At 46.5% G+C, this 18,148-nt stretch overlaps 1 protein-coding gene across 1 annotated transcript in view; it reads left to right on the plus strand.

The window, feature by feature from the left end:
• Positions 1-608: 608 nt before the first annotated feature.
• Positions 609-18,148, plus strand: part of HMCN2 (hemicentin 2) — a 151,608-nt gene continuing 134,068 nt past the window's right edge. The window contains exon 1 of the mRNA XM_012532841.3: positions 609-981. Within this exon, the coding sequence (XP_012388295.2) occupies positions 732-981 (250 nt within the window). The 5' untranslated portion in view covers positions 609-731. The remainder of the gene's footprint in view (positions 982-18,148) is intronic.

Here is an 18,148-nt window from a genome sequence, read left to right on the forward strand (position 1 = left end):
TCTAGGGTTGCAGCGAGCACTCGAGGAAATAATAACTATGTGAAAGCGCTTAGCCCATAGTAGCTGCTCAACTTCCATTGCTTGATTATAATAACAGTAATAGACAATAACCGGGAAGCACAGACTCCTGAGAAAAGAAAGGGAGTTACTGTGTGTGTGTGTGTGTGTGTGTGTGTGTGTGTGTGTGTGTGTGTGTGTGTATTGGGGGGTCGGTTTTTAGGGGGCTGGGTGGAGGGAGCCACAAAAGCCAGGGCCCGTGGGCAGCCCTCCAGGGCAGGGGCAGCGTCTTTCCCCCTCCCTCTCCAGCCCCCGCAGCGAGGCGCGCGGTCGGCGGGAGGCGCAGGTGTCCAGGGCCTCCCGTGCGTCCCCATCCCTTGCGGCTTTGGCCGAGGGCCCAGCTCCCTTCTGCCGTCTGCCTCGCGTCCTCCCCTAACCTCGGGTCTGGACTGGCGAGCAGCGGGGCCGGGAAAGTTTGAGTCACAGTGAGGGGAGCGGAGGAGGCGGGCCCGTGACCCTGAACGGGGTGGGCTCTAAGACCGCCTCGGTCTCCCGGCAGGGGGACCACGCCGCAAACCCACGTCCCGCGCGCACCGGCCGCGGTCCGACGGAGCGAGGCGCCGCGCTGCAGCCGTGCGTCGGGTGGCCGCTGGGTGCACCAGGGCGGTCGCGCTCTCAAGGCCCCGCGAGCCTCCACCGCGGCAGCCGCAGCCCCTCGGCCGCGCTCAGCAAAGATGCCCCGGGCGCCGCTCCTGCGGCTGCTGCTGGCGGTCTCGGCAGCAGCGGCGGTGGCCGGCGAGCCCGGGACGGCGCTGCCCCCTACCACGGGGGATGCCACCCTGGCCATCGTCTTAGACGTTACCGGCTCCATGTGGGACGACCTGATGCAGGTGATGCACGGCGCCTCGCGCATTCTGGAGCACAGCCTGAGCCGTGGCAGCCAGGTCATCGGCAACTACGCGCTGGTGCCCTTCCGTGATCCAGGTAGCGACCCCCCGAGCCCCCGGCGTCCGCCGCGCCCCTGGCCCGGTGCCCTGGCGCGGTGCGCTCACCCGCCCGCATGGCGCCCCGGGCGCACTGCACGCCTGCAGGCTGCACCGCGGCCCGGTGGGGGCGCCTTCTCGACGCCTTCACTCTGCCCGAGGCCGGCACCTGGGGCAGGCCTTGCAGCCGCCGGGTCCTTTCCCTGGGAACCTGCTCTCCCCTTCTCCCGCGTCTCCCAGCTTGCGTCGTCAGGCCAGTGACGGAGAGGCGGGGGCACTGCGTTCAAATGCCCCGCAGCCACCTCCTGGCTCTGCGACTTCAGCAAGTGACCTCACCTTCCGGAGCCGCACCTTCCCCCTTTAGGAAACGGGGCGAGAACTGCCTCCCAAACTTGCTGAGATGTTGAAATGGGTCCTTCGGGTCCAGGGCCTGGCGCGCGTGAGCCTCCGCAAGGTTTGCGGATTTGCCTTTGTTCATTCTTCAAATTCGCTCCCGTCGTGGGCTTCGGGGGCCGGAAGAGCCACCCAGGCGGGAGAGCTTCGCGTCTTGCCCCTCACCTGTTCTCGCGAGAAAAACAGCAGCCGCGTCGCCTCTACCCGCAGTATCCTCACTGCCAGGTCCCCCCACCTAACACCTTCTACCCTGCAGACGGCACCTCCTGGCCTGCAGCCCCCTATCTTTCAGCTAGGTGTTAGGGGCATGTCCTTGAAAAGATCCCTGGGAGACCCCACTGTGGGGAGTTTCAGGGAAAACAGCTGTGGAGCGTGCTTGGACTTCCAACTCTCTGAGTGGCAGGACTGCTTTTTCTCCAACATTTTTAATGAAAAACTTCAGTCTTACAGCAAAATGGGGGTGGGTGGGAAATACATAAACACCTGTCTGCCCACCACCCAGATCCTGTGATTAATTTTACTCTGTTTTATCACGTTTCTATTAGTCACCCATCTAGTAGGATAGCTTTATAAAGCCAAAAAATAAAATAAAAAGGGCAGATTCCTTGCAGAATTGCTCTGCAAAGTGTTCTTGTGCTGAAAAAATACACAATGGCCCAAGGCTGTATGAGCTAGTAAGCCCTTTTAGAAGAATTTTTCTTTATTAATCACAGCATCATTACAGAAATTTGAAAAATGGGCCGCAGTCGGTGTACATAATCCCATGCAGCCCTTAGGCTGAGTGTGGAGTCCCTCTGCTTCCAGGAGTTCTGGGCTCTGTAGGGCTCTGCAGCTCAAAGCACAGAAGTCAGGGGTCTAGAAAAAGTTTCCTGGGAACATCAGAAGGACAGCTCCCATCTGGGGGTCAGGGGGCAGCAAGGCTGGTGGACTTCTGAAGACGTGGGGTGTGAGGTGTGTCCTGGGGGTTTCAGCTCTGACGCAGTTCACCCTCTACCCCCCTAACTTTCTCACTCCCTTTCTGGGTCATTCTTGGGCTTCCAAAGGTACTGCATTGAGAGAGCTTGGGATCATTTAATCCAACGCTTCTCTTACAATTGGAGAAACTGAGGCTCAGGACATGGATGGGACTTATGCAAGGCCACCTGCCAGGCTGATGTAATTTCTGATTCATAACCCATATTTGTCTCTAAAATGCTTGGCTGCAGTTGTAGGGCAGGAGAGCAGCCTGTTGGAACCAGACATAGTGTCCCGGGACCCATAGTGTCCTCACTGCCCCCTCTCTGGCCATCGTCTTCATGAAGCCCTCGTGCCATCCCCAACCTCTCCTCTCTGGGCGCCGAGCGCGTGCATGACTCTCCAGCCTTCACTCCATCTTCTATGAAACAAAAAAATCCCATCCTTCTCCCCGCCCCTGCTCCCCAAACCATACTCCCTACAGACACCCCAGGTCCAGTGGAGGGGGACCTCAGCGTTTATTGAGCCTCTGCTGTGTGCACGATCTTGTGAGGCTTCCAGTGTGAAGGGGGCAGGGTTCACACCCAGGAGCCGGCAGTCTGCTGGCGACAAGCCAGGCAGAGGGTGGAAGGTGTCACTCCTGACGGCTCCTGACTATCGGCTCGCAAGGGAAAGGACCCACCAGAGGCTCTCTGAGGAAGCATCGCTGGAGCAGGACTTGAAGAAGATGAAGGGAAACTTAGCAGCTTTGGACCATTTGTCAATGCCAGGTGCCAGGGATGCAGTGGGACAGAGGTCTCCCTGGGCACATGGAACTCGCTGGGTGGTGGCTGACATGTAGGGGCAGATGTGTGTGAGTGTGGAGCCAGGGCGTAGGAGGGGTGAAATGGGAACGCGGGGAGAGGCGAGATTGGTCCCGGCCGTGACTGTGGAACTGAGAACGGAGCACTTAGATTTCCTTCTATGGGCTGCGAGCAGCCACTGAGGGCTTCTGAGCAGGGATTGGATCTGTGGTTTAGGTTAGGCTATGTCTTTTGAATCAACCCATGGAATTCCCTTTGGTGGAAGAGGAGCTGAGAGTCAGGGGTTTTAGCTGACAGTTCAGGCCCCCCCAGGGCTGCGTCCTGGGAGGGCCTTTTTAAAGGAACCCCCTACCTTCAACCCCAAAGACCACGCTTTGCAGGGCAAGTTTCAGTGGTTCTGGACTGCACATGCTTGGAGATAAACCAGAACCTGTGCTTTGGAAATATTTTTAAAAGTTTTTAAATGAAAAAAAAGTGGGATGGTCCCAAACTGCAAAGTTAGACTTTTGCTAATCGTTTTATTTTGGCTGAAATTTAGGTTGTTTTCAGTTTTTCTCTATTAAAATGTTGCAAAAAGCACTCTGGTGTGTAAATCTTTGTCTGCATCTTTGATTGGTTTTTTCATTGGATTAAGATTTTGGAAGTGGAATTCCTAGGTCATTACAAACACACTGAGTGGGTAGGCAGACCTTCAAATTGTTTTCCAATGTTTTGGGAGTTTAAACTTCTGTCAGAGGCATTTGAGGGGACTGTTTCAGAGCAGCTGCCCCCAACCCTAGGGATTAGGATAACATTATTTTTCCTAATTCAAAAGATGGAAAATGATATCTTCTTATTTTCATTGCTAGTGAGGTTCAGTAAGTTCTCAAGTGTTTACTAGATGTTTCTGTGTGCGAATTTCTTCTTTTGTAAATTGTCAGTTCCTTTACTCATTTTTCCATTCGGGGTTTTTAGTGGTTTTCTTATCAGTCGGTATGGGGACTTTATATTGATGATATTAGTTGTTTTTTGTTATGTGGTTAGCATTTCCTAGTCGTTTGTCTTTTAATATTTGTGATTCGTGATGTTCTGAAGTTTTAAATGTTTATGTAGCAAAATCTATTGCCTTTTTCCCTTTGTAATTTCTTCACTTTCATTCTCAGATTTTTTTCTATCACAAAATCAGTGAGGTACATGTTCTAGGTTTTTTCATTCGTTTTCTTTTTTTTCTCTTCATATTTAATTTTTTAACCTGGAATTAAAAAACAATTGGCACTGGTATTAAAAACAATTTGATGTAGTTCTTCCAGAACAGGATAATTGATGGTACGGTTACATTTTATCAAATAATCCTTTCTTTTTCATTCATTTAGATCCTGCCTTTATCCAAAATTACTTTATATCTATTAATTTACCTGGGCTTTCCATTCTGTCCCATTGTATGACAGTTCTTGTTCCAGCAGCACATTGTTAATTATTAATTAACATTAACATTAATTAACATTAATTAATTAACATTAATTAACATTAATTAATTAACATTAATTATTTGGCTTTATAATAGGGTAAATCCTTCCTCCTGTTCTTAAAAAAATAATTTACCCCCAGCCTTATTGAAATATAATTGACACATAATATTGGGTTAGTTTAAGATGTCCAATGTATTGATATGATACATTTATATATTGCAAAATGATTACCACCATAGCAGTTAGCTAACGCCGCCATCATGTCACATAATTACCATTTCTTTTTTTGTGGTGAGAACATTTAGGATCTACTTTCTTGGCAATATTCAAGTACATAATACAGTATTATTAGTGATAATTACTATGCTGTACATTCGATTCCCAGAACTTAGTCGTCTGATAACTGTAAGTTTGAACCCTGTGACTAACACCTCCCCATGTCTCCCACTCCCTTATTCCTGGAAACCACCACTCTACTCTGTTTCTCTGAGTTTCACTTTTTTTTTTTTTTTTTTTTAGATTCCACATATAAATGAGACCATACAGTATTTGTCTTTCTCTGTCTGACTCATTTCACTTAGCATAATGCCCTCAAGGTCCATCCAAGTTGTCCCAAGCAGCAGGATTTCCTTCTTTCTCGTGGCTGAATAGTATTCCATTGTGTATATAAGCTGTATCTTCTTTATCTTTTCATTGGCTGACAGCTTTAAAATTTTAATAAACTTTTAATGAGAACAGGTTTTTTTTTTATAATATATTTATCTTTGGCTGCGTTGGGTCTTCACTGCTGTGCGCAGGCTTTCTCTAGTTGCAGCGAGCAGGGGCTGCTCTTGTTGCGGAGCACGGGCTCTAGGCACACAGGCTTCAGTAGTTGTGGCACGTGGGCTTCAGTAGCTGTGGCTCGCGGGCTCCAGAGCGCAGGCTCAGTAGTTGTGGCGCGCGGGCTTAGTTGCTCCGCGGCATGTGGGATCTTCTCAGACCAGGGCTCGAACCCGTGTCCCCTGCATTGGCAGGCGGATTCTCAACCACTGCGCCACGAAGGAAGCCCTAAAACAGTTTTAAATTTACAGAATTATTGCAAAGAAGTTCCCGTATACCCAAAACCCAGTTTTCCCTTTTATTAACATCTTATATTACAATGGTACATTTATCACAATTAACAAACCGGTACTGATATGTTGGGGGTTTTTTTAAGATTTTTTTTTGATATGGACCAATTTTAAAGTCTTTATTGAATTTGTTACAATATTGCTTCTGTTTTATGTTTTGGTTTTTTGGCCTCGAGGCATGTGGGATCTTAGGGATCCCGACCAGGGATCGAATCCGCACCCCCGGCATCGGAAGGTGAAGTCTTAACCACTGGACTGCCAGGGAAGTCCCCATGGGTTATTATTAACTAAAGTCCATTACTGTTTTTTTTTTTTTTTTTTTTTGGGTGCATTGGGTCTTCGCTGCTGCGCGTGGGCATTGTCTCTGGTTGTGGCGAGCTGGGTCTACTCTTCGTTGTGGTGCGCGAGCTTCTCATTGCGGTGGCTGCTCTTGTTGCAGAGCACGGGCTCTAGGCGCGCAGGCTCAGTAGTTGTGGCTCACGGGCTCTAGAGTGCAGGCTCAGTAGTTGTGGTAGACGGGCTTAGTTGCTCCGCGGCATGTGGGATCTTCCCAGACAAGGGCTTGAACCCGTGTCCCCTGCATTGGCAGGTGGATTCTTTTTTTTTTTTTCGGTACGCGGGCCTCTCACCGCTGCGGCCTCTCCCGCCGCGGAGCACAGGCTCCGGACGCGCAGGCCCAGCGGCCATGGCCCACGGGCCCAGCCACTCTGTGGCACGTGGGATCCCCCCGGACCGGGGCACGAACCCGCACCCCCCCGCACCGGCAGGCGGACTCCCAACCACTGCGCCACCAGGGAAGCCTGGCAGGTGGATTCTTAACCACTGCGCCACCAGCGAAGTCCTAAAGTCCATGCTTTATTCAGACTTCCTCAATTTTCCCCTAACATTTGTTCCAGGAGCCCATTCAGGATCCCATTTAGTTGTCATGTCCCTTAAGGCTTCTTTTGGTTGTGATGGTTCTTCAGACTTTGTTTTAGATGACCTTGACAGTTCTGACGAGTATTGCCCAGATGTTTTGTCCCTCAGTCATGATTTGCCGGTTGCTTTTCTCCGGTTAGACTGGGTAATGGGAGGAAGACCACAGAGGAACAATGCCATTCTCATCATATCATGTCCAGGGTACATGCCCTCATCATGACTTATCACTGCTGACGCTGACCTTGATCACCTGACTGAGGTTGTCAGGTGTCTTCACTGTAAGCGTCCTCTTTTCTTTCTCCTTTTCTGTACTGTCCTCTTTGGAAGAAAGTCACTTACACGCAGCCCACACTTAAGAAGTAGGGAGTTGTGATCCACCTCCTTGAACATGGGGTATTTACATAAATTGTTTGGAAATCTTCTGCATGAGAGAGTTGATTCTTTTCCATTTATTTGTTTATTCAATCATTTATATATATATCAGCATGGTCTCATAGTTTTATACCTTGGGTTATAATCCAATACTACTTTATTTTGTTGCTCAAAATTTTCCAACTTCAGTCATTGGGAGCTCTTGGGCACACACAGTCTGTGTGCCTTTGACATACCCCTACTGTGAATTTTTTTAAAGCACTTTCTTACTTTCTGGCACTACAGGATATTTCAGACTCATCTTATGTATTTCCTTCCCAGTCCTAGAATTAGTAATTTCTCCAAGGAGCCCTGGTTCCGTTGATTGAAAAATGGTATTAGACACCAGCATCTGAATGCTAGGTGTGCTTGTTGCTACTGGGGTGTCACCGCTTCTGCATCTTTAGCTGACAGAGCAAGGAGATACATGTTGTATATGTAACCTTTGTGTATACCCATATCTATAAATATTTCTCTGTTTAACTGTCTGTATCTGTATTAAGCTGAACATGAGTTCATTCTGATGTCTCCAACTCTCATTGATCCTTCCAGCCTCCTATTCTTGCTTATCTATAACCTCCCACTCTGACAGTGACTAACCTGGCCCTCACCCTTCCCCACTCACTCGTCATTTACTTAATTTTCAGTTCTAGTCCACATTTATAGTGGTTTGAGCATTGCTAACTTGCACCCCGTGGAAAACAACTTTGTTCACTAGAGTACAGTTCTTTTGCCTTTAGTCTTATAGACGCAACTCATTTCCAGAGTTACTTAGCCCTGAAGCTTCTTCATGTTCTTTTTATTCTTCTTCATTTTCAAAATATTCTTGAACATGTTTTCTTTTCAGGTGAAAAGCAGAAAACGTAGTCAACTTCCAAAAAAGAAATTCCTACTGTGAATTTGCTCAGAATTGTGTTAAATCTTGATTTGGGGAAGAATTATCATTTTAAAAAATTTCATTATTTTCCTCTAGGAGACCACTTCCTTTTTTTTTTTTTTTTACATATTTATTTCCTTTTGTAAAAAACTTATAGGTTTTTTTTTTTTCCTTATAGTTTCTACCCATTTCTTTTTAAGAACATTTCTAAATATTTTGGGTTTTGTATGACTATTTTGACCAGGAATTTTTTTCATTACCTTTTTTGCAAAGGAGTATTGCTAGTATGTTGGAAAGTAATTTATTTTCATATATTTATTTTGTTTCCAACTTTCTTCCTGAAGACTTTGTAAAGAAACTAGTTCTAATTTTTTGGGGGGTAATGTCTGGAGTTTTCTAGGTTGACAATCACAGCCTGTCCAAATTGTAATATTGTCTCCTCTTTTCCAATCAATTTTTTTGCTTGTTTGGAATGTTTTGTGGTATTTAGCACAGTGTTAAGTAATGGTGGTAGCTGAAGTCGGTCTTGTCTTGCTTCTGATTGTATATCATTGTATGATACTGGTTCTTGGTTTGAGGTTTTCTTCATCAGGTGAAGGAAGATACTTTCATTCTTAATTTTCTAAAGGTAGAAAAAACCACCCCCAAAACAAAAATCCCAAATGGGAATGGTGCTGAATTTTAGCCAGTGACTTTCTGGCTTTGTTGAGATATTTGTAAGATCTTTCTCCTGTTGACCTCTGGATGTGATTCCTTCATTTTAAACCATTTCCACATTCCTTGCATAAGCCCTACTCAGTCATTGTGGATTATTCTTTTTTTTCTTTGTTTTGCAGTACGCGGGCCTCTCACTGTTGTGGCCTCTCCTGTTGCGGAGCACAGGCTCCGGAAGCGCAGGCTCATCGGCCATGGCTCACGGGCCCAGCCGCTCCGCGGCATGTGGGATCTTCCCGGACCGGGGCACAAACCCGTGTCCCCTGCATCGGCAGGTGGACTCTCAACCACTGCGCCACCAGGGAAGCCCCGGATTATTCTTTAATATACAGCTGGATTCTGTTTGCCAGTGTCTCCTTTAGGAGTTTTCCATTTATTTCAATATGTATGATCAGTAAATGATATTCTTCCTTTGTGCTCTTTGTCAAATTTGGCACCAGGGCTTAGCTCTTTCAGTGAATAACTGAAATTATTAAGTTTCCTCAAAAAATTATAAATTTAATACATGCTTGTTAAATGTTCTAATAACACGACTCTCAAGAGATGCAAACACTTTTAATCATTTTGTGTGCTTCCAGACCGTGTGTGCGTGTCATTCACTTGTATACATATATACACTTAGTTTTTTTATTATATAAAAGACGGGATTATACTATGCAAACTGTTTTGCAACTTGTTTTTTCTCCCCCACATGCTATATCATGGATCTCTTTTTTATGTTAGGAAATATCGATCCCCTGCATTGTTTTAATGACTACAGAAGGTGTTACAGGAGGGATCTTAATTTATCTTACCTCGATTTATCCAGCCACTCCCACATTATGAAAAATAGTTTGCTTTCAGTTTCCTTACAATATACACACACATTTGCAAAAACGTATCTATAGGAACGGGACTTCCCTGGTGTTCCCAGTGGGTAAGACTCTGTGCTCCCAATGCAGGGGGCCCGGGCTCGATCCCTGGTCGAGGAATTAGATCCTGCATGCATGCCGCAACTAAGAGTTCGCATGCCGCAACTAAAGATCCCGCATGCCGCAACAAAGACCCGGTGCAGCCAAAATAAATAAATATTAAAAAACCACAACATAGCTATAGGATAGATTCTCAGAATTGCAACTGGTTCATTGTTAAAGCATATGAACATTTAAAAAATTTTAATTGGTATCAGCAAACCGTCCTCCAGAAATGCTGTACCATCTAACCCTCCTACCAAGAGAGTGTGAGGCTGCTTTTTTCCCAAACACTTGCTGGCATATGGGGACGTCACTCTTCCCTTTTTTGCTAATTTGATAGGTAAGAAATGGTAACCTGTTTTAATTTGCGTATGTCTGATAGAGAGTGAGTTTGAGCATCTTCTCTGGGTCGCCAGGTGTGCTGTCAACTTTCCCCAGGGAAGAGGTGGTTTTAGGGACTTTCCTAGTGGCGCAGTGGTTACGAATCTGCCTGCCAATGCAGGGGACACGGGTTCGAGCCCTGGTCCGGGAAGTTCCCACATGTTGCGGAGCAACTAAACCCATGCTCCACAACTACTGAGCCTGTTCTCTAGAGCCTGCGAGCCACAACTACTGAGCCCGTGCTCTGCAGCAAGAGAAGCCACTGAAGTGAGAAGCCTGCGCACCGCAATGAAGAATAGCCCCCGCTCGCTGCAGCTTGAGAGATAAAGCCCGCGCAGCAACAAAGACCCAAAGCAGCCCAAAATAAAAATAAATAAATAAATTAAAAAAATAATAAAGTATGTTCTGCTGTAAAAAAAAATGTTTATTAAAAAAAAAAAGAAAAGAAACGGGAGGACTGAGTCCCGGAGAGGGGACACAATTTGCCCACAATGGTGGCAGATGGTGAGACCCTGCTTGGGGCCCCTGCAGCGGGAGGAGGGGGTATGTGCACACCCAGAGTGGCCCCAGGGTTCAAGCCCTGCTTTCAAGGAGGTGGGAAAGGCAGGTTCGGGGAAGAGTCCTGGACGTGAGGTCTTTCTGAGACTGGCTCTCTGGCGCCTGGCTGTGACTGTGACCACTGGGACACACAGACTGGGGGACGGAATGGAGGATCACCCACGTGAAGGGCCGGGTGGTTCTTCCTGTGCGTGACCCTCATACGTCCTAGAGGCTCCACCCCCTCGTCTTATCAAGTGGAAAATATTTCCCTATGGAGAGGTGGTTCTGGGCCAGGCTTCTGGGGCTCATATGCTCAAGGGCAGCACAAGTGGAGACAAGGTCATGGGTTTAATCATCCCTGCACCTGGCAAGCCCTGCTCAGAGGGAACCCACGCCGCATCTGTCCAGCTGTTAGGCAGGTGCCCACCTTCAGTCACGAACCTCCCGCCCCCTCCAGGAACAGGGACGAGGGGCTGGGGAACAAGGGCCATATGTCTGCAGCTTCCTGCATGGTTGAGAGCTTGGATCTGGGGTCAGACGGACCCAGGTTTGAATCCTGTCTCTGATGCTTCCTCATTGTAAGACCTTGGGCAGTTTGCTCTACCTCGCTAGCCCTCAAATTCTCACCTATAAAATGGAGATGGTAAATAGGAGACTTCATAGGTTTCTGTAACGTTTTTCTCAGTGAATGTATGTCAAGTGCATAGAACAGAATCTGGTGCTTAATAAATATTAAAACGGGGCTTTCCTGGTGGCACAGTGGTTGAGAGTCCGCCTGCCGATGCAGGGGACACGGGTTCGTGCCCTGGTCCGGGAAGATCCCACATGCCGCGGAGAGGCTGGGCCCGTGAGCCACGGCCGCTGAGCCTGCGCGTCCGGAGCCTGTGCTCCGCAACGGGAGAGGCCACAACAGTGAGAGGCCCGCGTAACGCAAAAAAAAAAAAAAAAAATTAAAACAATGATAGCTGTCATCATCATCATCACCCTCATTTTTGGAGGCAGTATAGCCAGTGGCAAATAGAACAGGCTTTGGAGCCAAATATGTGGACTTGGACATTATTCTAGATTGAACAGTGTCGTCACAGAATTCCTGTCCTTCCGAGAGCTTCAGAATGTGACCCTTTTTGGAAATAGGGTAATTGAAGATGTAATTAGTTAAGATGAGGTCATACTGAAGTGGAGTGAGTCCTTAATCCAATGTGACTGGTGTCCTTATAAGGAGAGAAGAGGCACAGGGAGAAGGATTGGAGTGATGGTGTCTTTACAAGTCAAGGACTGCTAGTATCACGAGAAGTGAAGAGGAAGGAGGCATGGAGCAGATTCTCCCCAAGAGCCTTCAGAGAAAGCATGGGCTGCTGACACCTTGATTTTGGACTTCTAGCCTCCAGGACTCTGAGAGAATGTTTTTCCATTGTTTAAAGCCACGGGGTTTATGATATTTTATTACGGTGACCACAGGAAACTAGTACAGTTATTGACTACCACTTGCTAGCTGTATATGACCTTCAGCAAGGTCTTGGCATCCTCAGTTCTAACAGGGAGCTGTTAATAGGACTGAGCTAAACACTGTAGAATAGTAAGTACTCGATGCATTGAAGCTGCTGTTAGCATCATCACCCACGTCTACCTCCACCGCCACCATCATCATCATCACCATCAGCATCATCATCATCATCACCATCATCAGCATCAGCATCAGCATCACCATCATCAGCATCATCATCACCATCATCAGCATCAGCATCAGCATCAGCATCACCATCACCATCAGCAGCAGCAGCAGCATCACCATCACCATCACCATCACCATCACCATCAGCATCAGCAGCATCGTCACCATCATCATCCACATCAACATCATGCTAAGAAGGGCTTTTTATCCAGATCCAGTCCTTCCTGGACCGGGTGAAGGAGGGAGATGGACAGCGGCTCAAGGAAACCCTCTCAGTGGGCAAACTCACATGGGGACATGTCAGGTGTCCTGCCCTGTCCTGGTACCTCACTCTGTCCTGCCGGAAGACAGGTCTTGAAATGGTTACCCTGCTGAAAACACCCTGTCCTGGGGAGCTTTGGCATGATGAGTGATGATGGTGCGGTAGGTCCCAGGAATGACAAATGAAGCCGTGGACCAGCATTAATTAACGACAAGAAGGCATCTATCTCTGTCTCACTGCCTGGAGCTGTAGATGGATGGGTGGGCAGGTGGACAGTCGGGCAGCAAGGAAGACAGATGGAGAGAAGACCTCCGTGCTCCCAGCCCCGTCTGGGCATCTTGAAAGCTGGTCCAGCCCTGGAATGATGGGACGGGTCAGTAGCAACCAGCACCCAGAGCTGGTTTGGGGATTATCTGTTCAGTAAAAGGAAGAAATCAGACTAGTTTTTGCACATCAGTGCATCTGTGTATGTAAGTGTGCTCTCCCCTGAGAGCCTTCTTTGTTCAGAGCTTGGGGCAGAGCTTTTAAAATGCCCTGCCCTGTAACTCAAGAGGAATCACAAACACTTTTGTCCATCTGGCCAGGTCTCCCTTAATACGGCCAACCCCTCTGCATGCCCCAAATAACCACATTTGGTTTTCTGCCTCATTTTGGATCTGTTTCTCTGAGTGATGGGCAGTAGCGTGCTGTGGTGGGAGCGCCTGGGGATCAGGCAGGCTTGGCATTCAGGAATATTTGCTGGGTGTTGATTGTATGCCTGCCATTGTGCTAGGCACAGGATATAAAGATAAATGCTCCTGGACTTACCTGGTGGCACAGTGGTTAAGAATCCTCCTGCCAATGCAGGGGACACGGGTTCGAGCCCCGGTCCAGGAAGATCCCACGTGCTGCGGAGCAGCTAAGCCTGTGTGCCACAACTAGTGAAGTCCACGCACCTAGAGCCCATGCTCCGCAACAAGAGAAGCCACCGCAATGAGGGGCCCTTGCACCGCAACGAAGAGCAGCCCCGCTCACCACAACTAGAGAAAGCCTGCGTGCAGCAACAAAAGACCCCATGCAGCCAAAAATAAATAAATAAAAATTAAAAAAAAAAAAGATAAAGGGTCCTGACTTGGAGCTGCTCAAACAGTATACTCAAACAGTATTTGTTATGAGTAAATAAATGTTATTCATTTACTCATTTGAACAGTATTTATTAAGCACTTACCATGTGCCAGACGCTGAGGTGGGCAGGAGTTCTGTGACGATGAACAAGAGAAGGGGTCACTGTTGGTGTGATGTAGCCAATCAACTCTACTGCCAGATCTTCCCATCTGACCTTGAAGGACTCTCTTCCCCTCTCTGGCCTCAGTTTCCCCATCTTTTTAAAGGTGGGGCTCTTCGGATCTCTTCATTCTCAACATTGTTATGTTTGGCACATAGGTTTGTAGTCAAATCATTTTTTTCCCCAAGCGCATTGCTTTTTTTTTTTTTTTTACTTTTTATTTTATATTGGAGTACAGTTGATTAACAATGTTGTGTTAGTTTCAGGTGTACAACAAAGTGATTCAGTTATACACATACATGTATCTATTCTTTTTCAAATTCTTTTCCCAATTAGGTTGTTACAGAATATTGAGCAGAGTTTACTGTGCTATAAAGTAGGTCCTTGTTGGTTATCCATTTAAAATATAACAGCGTGTACATGTCAATCCCAATCTCCCTAACTATCCCTACGTCCACCCTTCCCCCCTGGAAACCATAAGTTTGCTCTCTAAGTCTGTGAGTCTGTTTCTGTTTTGTAAATAAGCTCATTTGTATCATTTTTTTTTTGGATTCCGTGTATAAGCGAGATCATACGATATTTCTCTTTCTCTGTCTGACTTACTTCACTTAGTATGACAATGTCTAGGTCCATCCCGGTCAATTAATCTACGACAAAGGAGGCAAGACTATACGATGGGGGAAAGACAGCCTCTTCAATAAATGGTGCTGGGAAAACTGGACAGCTACATGTAAAAAAAAATGAAATTAGAACATTCTTTAACTCCATACACACAAAAAACTCAAAATGGATTAAAGACCTAAATGTGAGACTGGACAGTATAAAACTCTTAGAGGAAAACATAGGCAGAATACTCTCTGATATAATAAATCACAGCAATATCTTTTTTGATCTGTCTCCCAGAGTAATGGAAATAAAAACGAAAATGAACAAATGGGACTTAATTAAACTCAAAAGCTTTTGCACAGTAAAGGAAACCATAAACAAAACAAAAAGACAACCCACAGAATGGGAGAAAATATTTTCAAATGATGTGACTGACAAGGGACTAGTCTCCAAAATTTATAAACAACTCATGCAGCTTAATATCAAAACAAACAACCCAATCACAAAATGGGCAGAAGACGTAAATAGACATTTCTCCAAAGAAGACATACAGGTGGCTAAGAGGCACATGAAAAGATGCCCATTCTTTTTTTAAAAATTTATTTTATTGAAGTATGGTTGATTTATGATGTTGTGTTAATTTCTTTGATACAGCAAGTGATTCGTGTGTGTGTGTGTGTGTGTGTGTGTATAGGACCTTGTGTTTTATCCATTCTGTATATAATAGTTGGCATCTGCTAATCCCAACTCCCAATCCTTCCCTCCCCCTGCCCCCTGCAACCACAAGTCTGTTCTCTATGTCTGTGCATCTGTTTCCGTTTCACGGATAAGTTCATTTGTGTTGTATTTTAGATTTCAGATATAAGTATAGCATATGGTATTTCTCTTTCTGACTTACTTCACTTAGTATGATAATCTCTAGGTCCATCCATGTTACTGCAAATGGCATTATTTCATTCTTTTTTATGGCTGAGTAGTATTCCATTGTATATATGCACCACATCTTTATCCATTCCTCTGTCGATGGACATTTAGGTTGTTTCCATGTCTTGGCTATTGTGAATAGTGCTGCTATGAACATAGGGGTCTAAGCCCATTCTTGAAGGAGACAGGATGGTGGAGGCTATGATAGGCAGGAAAATGCCCCCCTGCCCCCGCAGATGTCCAGAGAACCTGTAAATCTCATACTTGACATGGCAGAAAGGACTTCGCAGAAGTGATTAAGTTAGGAATCTTGAGATGGAGAGATGATCCTGGATTGTCTACTTGGGCCCATTGTGATCACAAGTGTCCTTTTAAGAGGGAGGCAGGAGGGTCAGAATTAGAGAAGGAGATGTGATGACAGAGGCAGAGGGAGAGGGAGATATTTAAAGATGCTACATTACTGGCTTTGAAGATGGAGGAAAAGGACCATGATCGAGGAATGAAGGAAGCTTCCAAAAGCTGGAAAAGACAAAGAAATGGATTCTCCGCTCGAGCCTCTGGAAGGAACACAGCCCTGCCGAGACCTTTATTTTAGGGCTTCTGACCTCCAGAAATGAATGTGTGTTGTTTTAAGACACTGAGTCTGGGGACTTCCCTGGTGGCGCAGTGGTTAAGAATCCGCCTGCCAATGCAGGGGACATGGGTTCAAGCCCTGGTCCGGGAAGATCCCACATGCCGCGGAGCAAATAAGCCCGTGCGCCACAACTACTGAGCCTGTGCTCTAGAGCCTGCGAGCCACAACTACTGAGCCCTCATGCCACAACTACTGAAGCCCGTGCGCCTAGAGCCCGTGCTCCACAACAAGAGAAGCCACTGCAATGAGAAGAACGCACACTGCAACGAAGAGTAGCCTCCGCTTGCCGCAGCTAGAGAAAGCCTGTGTGCAGCAACAAAGACCCAACACAGCCAAAAATAAATAAATTTATTTAAAAAAAAAATGACACTGAGTCTGTAGTAATCTGTCACAGCAGTAATAGGAAACTAAGACAGAGTTCTTAAAGTCCTTTCCAGGGACCTCCAGCCCAGGGGCTTCTCCAGGGCTTCTGGAATTTCCTGCGTCCTGTGTTTGCATACAATCCCTAGTCCTCAGCATGTGCTGACCCAGTGCTTGGGGTCCCAGGAGGTTGCATGAGGCGGTAACTGTTGAGGAGCATTGCTGAGAGGTGTGCGGGAGTTGGAATTGGGCAATTTCCCAGAAGAATCTTCGTCCCTCTCAAAGCACAGAATATGTCAGAACGGCTTTGGCAATGGAAGGTCAGACCTTAGATGCTACGTCTGGCATTCTCCCCACCTTCCACCACAGGGCTGCTCATTTTGGGTTTCTCAACCCAATAGAGTCATTTTTTTTAAAAGCTAAAAGAAAAGAAAAGGAGGGTTGCAAAATGCCCAGAGGGAGCTGACATAGGTGACTGACATTTTAACACCGTACACAAAAATTGTAACACCATACACATAACATTTTAACTTGTGAAGCCCGCTCTTCACAACTAGAGAAAGCCCGTAGAACCATGAAGAGGATCAACTCCCTCTGGCTGTTACTGTTCTGAGTGATCATCAGCTCCCCAAGCAGGAAGCAGATGCACTGAAGAATAAAGGGAGGTCCTTCCAATTGGAGCACATTTAATTTATGATAACCCACTTTACCAACTTAATTTTTCTCATGTTGCTGTGAATGGGAGAGAATGTGGTCAGCCCAGCGCTGGTCCAGCCTTGGGAACGGTTGGGTAGTCTGACACCTGTGATAGATTGTGATGGGAGAGGGCAGGGCCATCCAGATTCAGAACTGGGTACCGCAGAGGCTTCTCTCAGTTTCCAGGCAAGGAGAAGTTGCTGTCGATTTTTGAGCAGGGGTGATGTGGGCAAAACTGGCCCCAAGGGCGGCTTCTCTGGCAACGACAGGTAGATGGGTCAGAGGCAGGAACGTCTGGGGATGAGGACAGTAATGAGGTTACTGAATTTGCATCCAAAGTCTTTACAAATGCCCTTACCTTCGGCCCAGCAATTCTGCTTATGGGCGTGTATCCCAAGGAAACAATGGAACTAGTGCTTGAATGTAGCGGATATAAAGATGTTCTTAATAACGTTGATCATTATAAAAATTGGAAACAAAACACTATGGTCAAGACCACTATTGGACATTTATACAAAGGAAATACTTTGTAGCCATTAAAAATTATTTGAACTGAGTATTTGACCTTCTGGAAGGACGCTTACAATGTGTTGTTCAGTGAAAAGAGTCAAATTAAAAATAGTATGTTATTTATACTTAAATAGAAATTCTGCTTCAAATAGTGTGCACTTATATAAGATTTACAAATATGCATGAAAGTTTTGAAGGTTATATATAAAAATAAGAGTATTTCTGGTTGGTAGAATTCCCTTCTTTTTCTGCATGTGAGGAATTTCTATGTACAGTTCACAGAGAGCAGTTGTCAAGAGCTCAGATTCTGGGACTTCCCTGGTGGCTCAGTGGTTAAGAATCCACCCGCCAGTGCAGGGGACGCAGGTTCAAGCCCTGGTCCGGGAAGATCCCCCATGCCGCGGAACAACTAAGCCCGTGCACCACAACTACTGAGCCTGCGTGCCACAGTTACTGAGGCCTGTGTGCCTAGAGCCCGTGCTCCACAACAAGAGAAGCCACAACAATGAGAAGCCCGCTTTTTGCAACTAGAGAAAGCCCGCGCGCAGCAACAAAGACCCAATGCAGCCAAAATTAATTAATTAAAAAAAGAAAAAGAAGAGCTCAGATTCTGGAGTTGTACAGACCTAAGCTAATATTCTAGCTCTGCTGCTTACTGACTGTGTGTCTTTGGGCAAGTTACCTAGCCTCTCTGGGCTTTCATTTCTCCTCTGTAATATGTGGGTAAGAGTTGGACTTA

This window comes from Orcinus orca, chromosome 6 (assembly GCF_937001465.1).
Source record: "Orcinus orca chromosome 6, mOrcOrc1.1, whole genome shotgun sequence".
Lineage (NCBI taxonomy): Eukaryota > Metazoa > Chordata > Mammalia > Artiodactyla > Delphinidae > Orcinus > Orcinus orca.